Source organism: Triticum dicoccoides, chromosome 5B (genome assembly GCF_002162155.2).
Source record: "Triticum dicoccoides isolate Atlit2015 ecotype Zavitan chromosome 5B, WEW_v2.0, whole genome shotgun sequence".
Lineage (NCBI taxonomy): Eukaryota > Viridiplantae > Streptophyta > Magnoliopsida > Poales > Poaceae > Triticum > Triticum dicoccoides.
This window is the reverse complement of record NC_041389.1, coordinates 124,356,325-124,368,583: the sequence shown is the minus strand read 5'-3', so window position 1 is coordinate 124,368,583 and position 12,259 is coordinate 124,356,325. Positions and strand designations below refer to the sequence as shown.

Genomic DNA, 12,259 nt, shown 5'->3' with positions numbered 1-12,259 from the left:
GAATCCGCTAGAGACTTATAACATACGGCGGCATCGTAGGACGGGTCAACACTCACCCGACAGCTCAAAATAAGAAAAAAAAAATCCACCCGATGCGCAAAGGATCGTGCTCCGTCAAGAAAAAAAGAAGATTGGGCCACGTCAACCCAGATAACCCTCGCCCTCAATGACAGTGGGCCAACGTGTCACATGGAGCCCGCTTGCATAGAGCAGAAAGCTCCCCGTCATTAGCCGGCAGCGACGGCGACAGGGACCCTCCCCCAAACCCCTCCCCGCTCTCGCACTCGTCGCCATGTCGCCCGCCGCCGCCGCCGCCAGAGTCGCATCCTTCGCTGCCAACTTCACCACCTCCACTGCCCCCTCCTCGGGCGGTCGGCTCCTCCGTCCGTTCCGTGGGAATCCGCGCCCCCGCCGCGCCGTCGCCTCGATGGCCGTGTCCGCTCCCAAGTCGCCAGCCGCCGCCTCGTTCCTCGAGCGCCGCGAGTCCGAGCGCGCGCTCCACTTCGTCAAGTACCAGGGCCTCGGCAACGACTTCATAATGGTGATGCTTTTCCCCCTCTCTTTTTTCTTTTCAAGCTACCACACGTCGTGAATACATTTGGTTTGGGGGTGACATGCCACTACCAATTCGTGCAATCCTTGCAGTTTTAGATTCTGTGCTGTTGCTAATTTTATTTATGTTATTTTGATGAATTCTGTCTGGATTGGTAGGTCGACAACAGGGATTCGGCTGTGCCGAAGGTGACACCGGAGGAGGCGGCGAAGCTGTGCGACCGAAACTTTGGTATTGGTGCTGATGGCGTCATCTTTGTCATGCCGGGGGTCAACGGTGCGGACTACACTATGAGGATATTCAACTCTGATGGCAGCGAGCCGGAGGTGAGCCGCTGTTTCATTACATCACTGAATAACGTTGGGCCATAGGAAACGAGTTATGGTTTATCTGGCATTATGTTCATATCAGTTATGACCATTCTCTGCTGTGACATCTTTGCCGACATGCACATAGTTTCGTGACATTGTCTGTAGAAGGGAAAATGTAGGATGTAGCTGTACAAGCTCCTGTGATGCTTGAAGTGTTGTCTGGGGAAAACTATGGCCTGCAAATCCAGTCTCTGTAGCTAGTTTTATAGTTCACATTTTCTGTATACTGATACATGTACTGTCAGTCTACTTACATAATACTCCCTCTGTAACTTAATGCAAGACATTTTTGCAGTTTAATTTAAACTGCAAAAACGTCTTACATTAAGTCACAGTGGTTGTAGATCATAGAGTTGGTCGTCTAGAGTGTGTTCATAATACTCTATCCAATATATTGAGGATCTATCTAGAATCATCCACAGTATACCATACATGTCCCATGCATAATATGCATGTTTTGCATATTTATCAAATTGTGAGCTTGACGGACTGTAAAGGTTTGGAAGTGCTATTATGTTTCAACCCTACTGTACAAAGCAGCATTTTAGTCATACACTTCACACCATGTCAATGAGCTGCCTTCCAGAGGGAATTAAAGTTGGCATATGTTTTTTTTTTCTTCTAGTTGTTCACTTGTTCTGCACCGTGTTTTTTTTATCTCAATTTTTGCTAAAAAAAAGTGTTCACTATGGATCTTGTCACCATGAATTGTTTTATATGTATTTTTCATCAATTATGTATTTTATGTTTCAGATGTGTGGCAATGGAGTTCGTTGCTTTGCTCGCTTTATAGCGGAGGTTGAAAATCTACAGGGAACACATAGGTGCCAATTCATGCACGAACTTTTCAATATCCTTTGATAATTAAATTGGGAGTGAAATGGTAGGAAAGTTCCACTGTTATGACCGGTTTAACTTATGACCGGTTTAACATATAATCGGAGGAGGCCCACTGGGCAGTAGTTAGGGGCTTGGCCCACAAGTTATCTTAGGCTATTCGTTTCGAGGTTATTAGTTGTAAGACACCTTTTCGAGATTAAGCAATAAAGATATTTCTATCCCTATTGCCCGGCTCCCAGAGGAGTCGGAACCCTAGCCGCCTCCAGCCCTAATCGCCGCCGCCCTCCTCCTTCCTCGCGACGGCGCCGACGCGCCGGCGCTCGCGCCCTCGCCCCCAACCTCCGCTGTTCTGCCCTTATAACCTAAGGAGTAGAGCCGGTAGGAACCCTAGTCCTACCAATTTGGTATCAGGTACCCGGGTTTCGACCATGTCCTCGCCGCCACCCCCACCACCGCCGCTGCCCGCCAACTCCCCCACCGCCGCCGCAACCAACTCTACCACCGCCGCCGCTTCATCGCCGAGCGCCACGGCCTCGCTGTCGGCGCCGATCTCCCCCGCACCCGGCACAACACCGGGCCAGGGCCAGCCACCACCCCCCGCCCAAAACTCGCCGCTGTCGCCTCCCCCCGTGCCGCAGTAGTTTACGCCGGAGGCCATGGCCGGCGTGCTCAACGACCTGGTCGTCGCTGTCCAGGGCATCTGCCTCTACTTGGCTAGCCCGTAGGGCCGCCCCCGCTGCTCCATCCGGCCGTGCCCGCGGGACAGCCGGCACTGCCGTGGTACTCCGTTCCCGTGGCCATCACCGGGGGATATCCGGCGCTCCCATCACCGGCGGCTTCGACGCCGCCTTATCCCCAGTGGCCGGCCTGGCCCGCGCCGTCCCCCGCCGCGCCGTCCCTCCCGGCTGCAACCGTGCAGGTGCCACCACCGCCCCCGCCCAGCCCTAGCCTGGGCCGGTCCGCGCCGAGCGGACTCCCGATCTAGGAGGTCCATTTTCCGCCGTCACCGTCTCCGCTTCCAGGCTGGCTCCACGGGACATCCCCTCCGCCGGCTTACACGGAGGCCCGGCCGCCGTCGGGTTCCTAGTTGCAGCCCGAGGCGTGGGGCGCCACAGGGAACTATGCCGGCCTTCCCACCATGGACCGAGCGCCGTCATCAGCCCTCCGCACCGCCGAGGCAGTGGGCCATGGCGCGCCACACCAGCAGCCACCCCGGTTCGCCAAGATCGACTTTGCCACTTACGACGGTTCAGACGACCCGCTTAACTGGTTCAACCAGTGTGACCAATTCTTCCGCGAACAGCGCATGCCCGCGTCGGAGCGCACTTGGCTGGCTTCCTACCATCTCCGCGGGGCCGCCCAGACATGGTACTACGCCCTCGAGCAGGACGAGGGCGGCATGCCCCCGTGGGATCGTTTCCGCGAGCTGTGTCTTCTTCGCTTCGGACCGCCATTACGCGGGAGCCGCTTGGCCGAGTTGGGCCGCCTGCCTTTCACCTCCACGGTGCAGGATTTCGCCGACCGCTTCCAGGCACTGGCGTGCCATGCGCCAGGTGTGACGGCCCTATAGCGGGCGGAGCTCTTCGTCGGCGGCCTTCCCAACCACATCTGCGTGGACGTCGAGATGAAGGGGCCCCAAGACCTTCAGACGGCCATGTACTATGCTCGGGCGTTCGAGCAGCGCGCCCAGGCGTTGACGCGGCCATCCGCGCCACGTGGGGGCCGCCAACCCCCCCGGCCGCCTCCGACGGCACCTGCGTCGTCCACCGCAGCCCCGGCGGCCACCCCGGCCCCAACGCGGCCGTTCAGGCGCCTTACTCAGGCGGAGCAGCTTGAACGCCGGCGCTTGGGCCTGTGCTTCAACTGCGATGCGCCCTATGCACCGGGCCATGTCTGCCCGCGCCTCTTCTACTTGGAGACGACGGACGAGACCAAGGATGATACCCCGGAGGATGGCCACGGCGCCCCAGCCCTCGCGGAGCCCGCACCGGCACCCGCGCCCGCTCCGGCCACCGCCCTCGTTGTTTTGCTTCACGCACTCGCCGGCATCCGTGATGAACGGACAATGCTCTTACCGGTCATGATCTGTGGCGAGCGCCTGGTGGCCCTCCTGGACACAGGTTCCAAGCATAATTTCCTGCCGGAGACCACCATGCGGCGCCTTGCATTACAGCCGACCGGCGGGGAGCAGTTGCGGGTCACTGTCGCTAATGGCGACCGTCTACGCTACCACGGGCTTGCCCGCGACGTGCCCATCACTATCGGCGACGAGCACTTCACCATCACCTGCGCCGGCATCGACTTGGGCTGCTTCGACTTCATCCTTGGCGTCAACTTCTTGCGCACTCTTGGTCCCATTCTCTGGGACTTCGACGCGCTGACGATGACCTTCTGGCGGATGAGCCGCCGCATTCGGTGGGACGGCATTGGGGGTGCCGCACCCGCACCACCACTTCAGCTGGCCGCGACCACCGCCGAGGCCGAGCACCCGCTCTTGGAGAGCCTTCTGCAGCAGCACGACAACCTCTTCACCGAGCCGCAGGGGCTTCTGCCCGCCCGGGCGTATGATCACCGTATACACCTTCTGCCGGGCTCCGCGCCGGTGGCGGTACGTCCTTACCGCTATCCGCAGTTGCAGAAGGACGAGTTGGAGTGGCAGTGTGCGCTCATGCTCGCGGCAGGCATCATCAGGCTCTCCACCTCGCCGTTCACCGCGCCAGTACTTGTCGTCCGCAAGTCGGACGGCACATGGCGTTTCTGCATCGACTACCGTGCCCTTAATGCTATCACACTTAAGGACAAATTCCCTAATCCGGTGGTCGATGAGCTACACGGGGCGCGCTTCTTCACCAAGCTCGACCTCCGGTCGGGGTACCACCAGGTGCGCATGCACCCGGATGACATCGCCAAGACGGCGTTTCGGACTCACCACGGCCACTTCGATTTCTTGGTGATGCCCTTTGGCCTCACCAACGCCCCGGCAACCTTTCAGGCTCTGATGAACGACGTCCTCCGGCCCTACTTGCGCCGGTTTGTGCTCGTTTTCTTTGATGATATTCTGATCTACAGTGCGTCTTGGGCAGAGCACCTCCAGCACGTCGCCATCGTCTTCAACGAGCTTCGGGCGCACCATCTTCATCTTAAGCGCTCGAAGTGCTCGTTCGGGACGCCTTCGGTTGCCTACCTGGGCCACATCATCTCGGCCGACGGGGTTGCTATGGTCGCCGACAAGGTGGCCGCCGTCGCCGCCTGGCCGATGCCACATTCTCCGCGGGCTCTTCGCGGGTTTCTCGGCCTCGCCGGATACTACCGGAAGTTCATCCGGGAGTTTGGCCTCATCGCTTCGCCACTCACGCGATTGTTGCGCCGCGACGCCTTCGCCTGGGACGAGGAGGTGACGGCAGCATTTGAGGCCCTCAAGGAGGCCCTCACGACGGGGCCCGTTCTTCAGATGCCGGACTTCGACCGCTCGTTCGTGGTGGACTGTGACGCCTCGGGAGCAGGGTTCGGCGCCGTGCTTCATCAGGGCGATGGTCCTCTCGCCTTCTTCAGCCGGCCCTTCGCCCCGCGCCGTCTCAAGCTCGCGGCGTACGAGCGGGAGCTCATTGGCTTGGTGCAGGCGGTGCGCCATTGGCGGCCCTATCTGTGGGGCCGGTCTTTCCAGATTCGCACGGACCACTACAGCCTCAAGTTCTTGCTGGATCAGAGGCTCTCGACCGTGCCGCAGCACCAGTGGATTAGCAAGCTCTTCGGCTTCGACTTCTCCGTCGAGTACCGCCCGGGTCGTCTTAACACCGTGGCCGATGCCTTGTCCCGCTGCGACGCCGACCTCGACTCCATCACCGGCGCCTCCGAGGGGACGGCGCTGTGCATTCGCTCAGGGCCGACTTTCGGCCTCTTCGACGACATTCGCCGGGCCACTGCGACCGCTGCCGACGCGGTCCTCCTGCAGCAGCAGTTGGCTGCCGGCGACCTGGAGGAGCCTTGGCGCTTCGCCGACGGCCTGCTCGTCCATGGGCGCCCTGTCTTCGTTCCGGCGCATGATGATCTCCGTCACCAGGTCTTGCTGCTAGCCCACTCGGCTGGCCATGAGGGTGTGCAGAAAACCCTCCATCGTGTCCGCGCCGACTTCTACATTCCTGGTGATCGCGCCCTGGTCCGTGATTGGGTGCGATCTTGCACGACGTGCCAGCGCAACAAGACGGAGACGTTATGGCCGGCTGGTCTTCTTTAGCCCTTGGACGTGCCATCTCAGGTCTGGGCAGATATCTCCATGGACTTCATCGAGGGCCTTCCCAAGGTGGGCGGCAAATCGGTCATTCTCACGGTGGTCGACTGCTTTTCTAAGTATGCTCATTTCATCGCGCTGGGGCATCCCTACACTGCCGCGTCCGTGGCCCGTGCCTTCTTCGACGGTATCGTCTGTCTGCACGGTTTGCCTTCTTCGATCGTCAGTGATCGCGACATGGTGTTCACGAGCCATGTCTGGAGCGACCTCTTCAGGATGGGGGAGTCAAGCTCCGCTTCAGCACGACCTTCCACCCCCAGACGGACGGCCAATCTGAGGTGGTTAACAAGGTGATTGCCATGTATTTACGCTGTGTTACAGGTGATCGGCCTTGCGCTTGGGTGGATTGGCTCGCATGGGCGGAGTATTGCTACAACACCTCCTATCACTCCGCCCTGCGTGCGGCACCATTTGAGGTGGTCTACGGTCAGCGGCCTCCGCCTATCTTGCCGGTGGACCCGGCTACGGCGCGGACTGAGGCCGCGGGCGACCTTATTCGACGAGATGCTTGCTGAGGTCCTTCAGCGTCTCCTTCAGGCACAACAGCTGGCGAAGCATTACTATGACGACCACCATCGCGAGGCGGAGTTCGCGGTGGGTGATTGGGTGTGGCTGCGTCTTCTCCGCCGCTCTACGCAGTCACTCGACTCGTGCGCGAAGCGCAAGCTCGGTCCTCGCTATGCTGGGCCCTTCGCCGTCTTGGAGTGCATCGGGCAGGTGGCCTATCGCCTTCAGCTACCGGCCGGCGCTCGCATCCACGACGTGTTTCATGTGGGGCTGCTCAAGCCTTTTCGTGGAGAGCCACCGACGGCTCCACCCGCGCTTCCTCCGACCGCCAACGGACGTCTTCTTCCGGAGCCAGAGAAGGTGTTGAAGGCAACTCCGTCGCGGGGTGTGGTTCGTCTTGATCCAGTGGGTGGGCCTTCCGGTGGAGGAGGCTGCTTGGGAGCCACGTGATGACTTCCGCCACAACTATCCAGACTTTCAGCTTGTCCTCGAGCTGTTTGTGCAGGCGGGGAGAGATGTTATGACCGGTTTAACATATAACCGGAGGAGGCCCACTGGGCAGTAGTTAAGGGCTTGGCCCACAAGTTATCTTAGGCTATTCGTTTCGAGGTTATAAATATTAGTTGTAAGACACCTTTTCGAGATTAAGCAATAAAGATATTTCTATCCCTATTGCCCGTCTCCCAGAGGAGCCGGAACCCTAGCCGCCTCTAGCCCTAATCGCCGCCGCCCTCCTCCTTCCTCGCAACGGCGCCGACGCGCCGGCGCTCGCGCCCTCGCCCCCAACCTCCGCTGTTCTGCCCTTATAACCTAAGGAGTAGAGCCGGTAGGAACCCTAGTCCTACCATCCACCCGTAGATTTAATCTGTCTACCAGAATCCCAGTTTAATATTCATATAGTTCTAATTGGATGGTATCCTGTTCTTTAAAGTGGGTACTGGTAATTTGGTACTCCTATATAGATGAACCATTATTTTAATTGCCCCCTAAAGTTACATTCTCGTGTTTCAGCTTCAAAATCCATACTGGCGCTGGATTAATTATTCCTGAAATACAAGATGATGGAAAGGTAAATGCCATTTAGTTTGTTTAGTCATTTATTATTGTTGTCGCTAAATTTGGAAGGCATACACCACCATAGTTTTCCATTCATATTATTCAATCATGAGCAAGGTAAACTATTCGTTTTCATCTCCAGCAGCCTGCTATGGTTTGTTCCTGGCTCTGCAGTGGTTCAGGATTGTTTTAAGAGGAAAATATGTTTTTCGTCCCTCAAGTTTACAAAAAGTAGACATTCAGTCCTTCAAGATTTTTTGGGCGACATTTAGTCCCTCGTGTCTCAAAACCTTGCAAATTTCATCCAAAACCAGACACAAAGGGCGCGACTGGGAACTCCTGGACCTTGGAGTGGCGTTGAGTGCGCCGTACAGGTCCTAATTGCGGGTGCAACAGGAGGTCCCTGTCAGCGGGAGTCACATGGCCAGCAGTGCCCGCCCCACGCGGCCGCTGCTCAGCACTACTCCCCAAGCAGGATCCCTGTGCAGATGGTGAGGAAGGAAGGGTAGGTAGACGACAAAGGATACCGGCTCAGATCCGGCAGCGGTTGGCTGGATCTGGCGGCGCGGGGAGTCATTTGCGGGTGGGGAGCGAGGGCAGCGCGGGGGACTGCGGGTAATAGTGGCGGCGCTGGAAGGTTGTGTCCTCGCTGGCCAGTGGCAGAGGGAGGCGGCGGGGATGGACGGCTGTAGGAAAAAGTTAAGGGGGGAGAGAGAAAAATAATACCCCATCCAACGTGGCAAGTGGGTACAAAAAACCCGCGACATGTCAGCGGTTTTCCCCTCATTTATGGTTTTGGACGATTTGTGTCAGGTTTTGGAATATGAGGGACTAAATATAGCAGGAAAAAAGACAAGGGACCAAATGTCTACCTTCTGTAAACTTGAGGGACGAGAAACATACTTTTCTCTTGTTTTAAACCTGCCTTGGCTTCCATGCCTGTTGCAATTTGCTAATAGGACGAACTTTTATGCTAGCATTGTTGAGTAACTGGCAACAATTTGCACAATTTTCAGTGTGCTTGCAAGAGCAGTGTCATGTAGCAAGCATTTCATAATGGTTGTTATAATCTTAATTATTTTCCAAGGTTTTGCAATTTTCTTGGACGCTTTAAACTGTTGAATCCCCTGGCGTCTTTTCTTGCCCCCATTAGCCTCGAGAGTGTTCCCTTCCTACCAAATTTCAAAGCACCATCTTGGTCTATATGGTTGTCTTCCAACTCTGAACTTATATTGTCGATAATAATCACATATTCCAATATATTTATCTTGTTCCCAGGTTAAGGTTGATATGGGCGAACCCATTCTTTATGGACCAGATGTTCCCACAAAACTGTCATCCACCAAGAATGAAGCTGTTGTAAAAGCGGAATTGGCAATTGACGGGTTAGCATGGCATGTAACCTGTGTTAGTATGGGCAATCCTCATTGCATCACGTTTGGTTCAGAAGAGTTGAAGGTAACGGTTTGCGAATTGCCCGTTTACATGTTTTGAACTTTGCTTTATTCTGTCTATACGGATGAAAAATGCCTGCCTTCCCTCAACAAATAGATTTGCAACTTCATTTCCTTTTCTTTCAAACTGCCTTTGTCAAAGTTCAGAAATTTCTTTATGCCAACTGAATTTCATCTCTGCGTGTTCTAACTCCAGTTTTCTATGACCAAAAGGTCCTTGTAGCAAAGACATCGCCTAACAATTTATGTGAACTTCTGTTTTGTTTTGCCTCTGCAAGCTTTTCTGCCTTCTCTGTGTGCTTCTTCTGATACAAAATGACGCAATTTTGATGAATGTCTTTTCGAGAAAAAAAAGTGAACCAGTGGGTTTTCTTTATGAAAACAATAGGGAGGGATCGGTTGTCTTTGCATTCCATTTGTTCATTGCCAATTGTCACCAAGTATTTTTTCTCTTCAATAAATTTGTGACAACACCTATGTTGTATGCCTTTGGACTGCAAGGAAAGTTTCTGTAAGATGCATATTGTTACTGCTCAATTCGAGGTCCATTTTTGCAGATATTGTAATGAATTGCCTCTACCACCTGTCTGTTGTAAATTTTGCTACAAATGAAGTGACTGCTATTTGCTAGCAAATCATATTTAGGTTAGCCTACCTGAGCTGTTCAGATGAGTTTATTATTTTCTTGGCTGGACCACAGGTTCTGCATGTTGATGATTTGAAGCTTAGTGACATTGGGCCCAAATTTGAGCATCATGAAATGTTTCCTGCTCGGACCAACACTGGTAACTTTTTATGCTGCTATATGCTTAATGTAAATGCCCTTGCATTTGTGTTTTATTAAGTTCCTTTCTGCAGAATTTGTGGAGGTCTTGTCTCGCTCACACCTCAAAATGCGAGTTTGGGAGCGGGGTGCTGGTATAACTGATATCCCCTTGATCTTCCTTCAATTTTATAGGACATGATTGTGCTTGAACATGAGAAATCCTTTCCCTCCCTGCATTATCTTTATATGTTATAAAAATGTTACACATCTTTTGGTCCTCCAAAACATTAACCCATAGTGTAAATAACTCCAATATCTGATGATTTTGAGTGAGATATCCTCTTATCTCCAGACATTTCTTTCATGTAGTGGATATTACAAAATAAAATTTATGATCTGGACTGTAGGAGCAACTCTTGCTTGTGGGACTGGTGCTTGTGCCGTTGTTGTTGCGGCTGTTCTTGAGGGCCGAGCTGAACGGGTCTGTACCTTATTATTTTGTCTACACTGTCAATTTTACCTTATTTGTTGATGTATATATTTTTTGTTGTGATACAGAAATGTGTAGTTGATTTGCCTGGTGGGCCATTGGAAATTGAGTGGAGGGAGGATAACAATCATGTTTACATGACTGGTCCTGCTGAGGCTGTCTTCTACGGATCTGTTGTACACTAGGTCAGCTTGCTGGCAGCTGCTCTATGAGGAATTAAGATTTAAGAAAATATTTAGAAGTTTATTATTCAAGTCATTATAATCAGCGTGCACAAAATATATATTTCTTTGTTTTGTTAGGACCTTCTGAATGGCAAGATTAGTTTAGTCTTTGTAGCGAGTCTTACTATTTTGAAGGTCATGCGTGTTGATTTAACCGAACTTAGTATTTCTGTTGTCTATTCTCCATTAATATGTGTTTGTTGAAAATGCATTCCTTGATCCTGACTGGGAAATATTATTAGGGCAACACAAACTGAAAGGGCAAGCCACAGATTTAACAGTTTTACCTGACAATACTAATGGAGTTAGGGATTACAGGAGAATGCCTAATCTGTAGCCTCCTGAAGGAATAAGCAATTACAGTAGCCTACTACTCCCTCACTGTTCTTGTGAAAGAGTAGTAGGCTACTAGGCTGTTGTCATCAATGATTTCTCAATACAGTTGTTTACGGCGTTTTTTTAGAAAAAAAACTTGAAATAAAGAAGAGCTAGCCCTGCTGTTAATAATTCTTTATTTAAGTGTTTAAGTATATCATCACTTGTTTATGAATATTAATTAAAACCAGGTCAATTTTCCATAGTTATTGTCTCATCGCCCCCTCTCTCCTCAACCTTTTGGTTTAAAGTACAACCTCCAGCTATCAGAGCCACTCAAAAGGTCCCCCTCCCCCCTGCTTGTTTTACTCTGGTTGGCCATGGTTTGTTCCTACGTGGGCACCACCTCAGCTTCTCTCCTCCCTTCATATCAGCATCAGATTTCTGCCCAAACTGGTAAACTGTTTAGGAGAACATCAGTTCTGAAGTTTGTTGGTTCAAATTTTAACTAGAATTCAAACTGTCCAGAAAAATCTGAAAAATACAGAAAATGGTCCTCTGCTATGCCGGCACTGATACTGATACATATTTTATTCTCATTTTTAAAGTACAGGAATACGTTTTACTACTTTAAAAATCACAAATAAATGTGTGTGGTTGCTAGGAACGGCAGATTACCTTGTTGTTCGCTCTTTTCCTCCAAGCCTGAACAATGTAAATATTGTAACTTTGAATAATGAAAATTGAAAGGTTCAGCAGCACATCAGTACACCACTTTTGAGTATTTAAAGCATCGATCTACACTCCAAGTTCCAAATCCATGTTTCCATCTAGCAACAGCTAACAACAAGTGTTAAACGATACCAAGACAGAGAGGAAGCAACAAGCCAACAACCAAACATAAAAATGTCCAATATTACATAACATAGGTGGCAGTTCAGAACTTCAGTTCTGACATAGATATCAAATAGATAAGAACAGTTCAGTACTTCAGTTCTAGACATAGATACATACACCACAGCTCAGTAAACATCTCTGTTTTCGAGGTCCTCTGACAGAACAGTTAAAATCCAGCCGAAACCTAGCAATAGTTTAGGAGAGAATCAGTTCTGAAGTTTTTGGTTCAAAGTTTGGCTCAAAATTCAAACTGTCCTGAAAATATTCAGAAAACGTTGAGAATCAAACATAATCCCCTGACACTACCATTAAAATTTCAGTTAGAACTGACAATAGTTAGAGAAAATAAATTCTCAAGTTTGTTGTGAGGTGCTGATGTGAAGATTAGAAAGGAGCTGAGGTGGCGGGCACGTAGGACAAAATCACGGTTAACCACAGTCAACACTCAACAGGCAAGGAGGATCTTCTCCGTGGTTTTGAGAGCTGGGGGTTGTCACT

At 51.9% G+C, this 12,259-nt stretch overlaps 1 protein-coding gene across 1 annotated transcript in view; it reads left to right on the top strand.

Annotated features, from left to right (window-relative positions):
• The first annotated feature begins 221 nt into the window (after positions 1-221).
• LOC119307750 (diaminopimelate epimerase, chloroplastic) overlaps positions 222-12,259 on the top strand; it is a 13,128-nt gene continuing 1,090 nt past the window's right edge. The window contains exons 1-9 of the mRNA XM_037583832.1: positions 222-541; positions 712-879; positions 1,678-1,748; positions 7,571-7,628; positions 8,894-9,073; positions 9,770-9,854; positions 9,928-9,987; positions 10,243-10,316; positions 10,394-10,510. Coding sequence (XP_037439729.1) covers positions 293-541; positions 712-879; positions 1,678-1,748; positions 7,571-7,628; positions 8,894-9,073; positions 9,770-9,854; positions 9,928-9,987; positions 10,243-10,316; positions 10,394-10,510 — 1,062 coding nt within the window. The 5' untranslated portion in view covers positions 222-292. The remainder of the gene's footprint in view (positions 542-711; positions 880-1,677; positions 1,749-7,570; positions 7,629-8,893; positions 9,074-9,769; positions 9,855-9,927; positions 9,988-10,242; positions 10,317-10,393; positions 10,511-12,259) is intronic.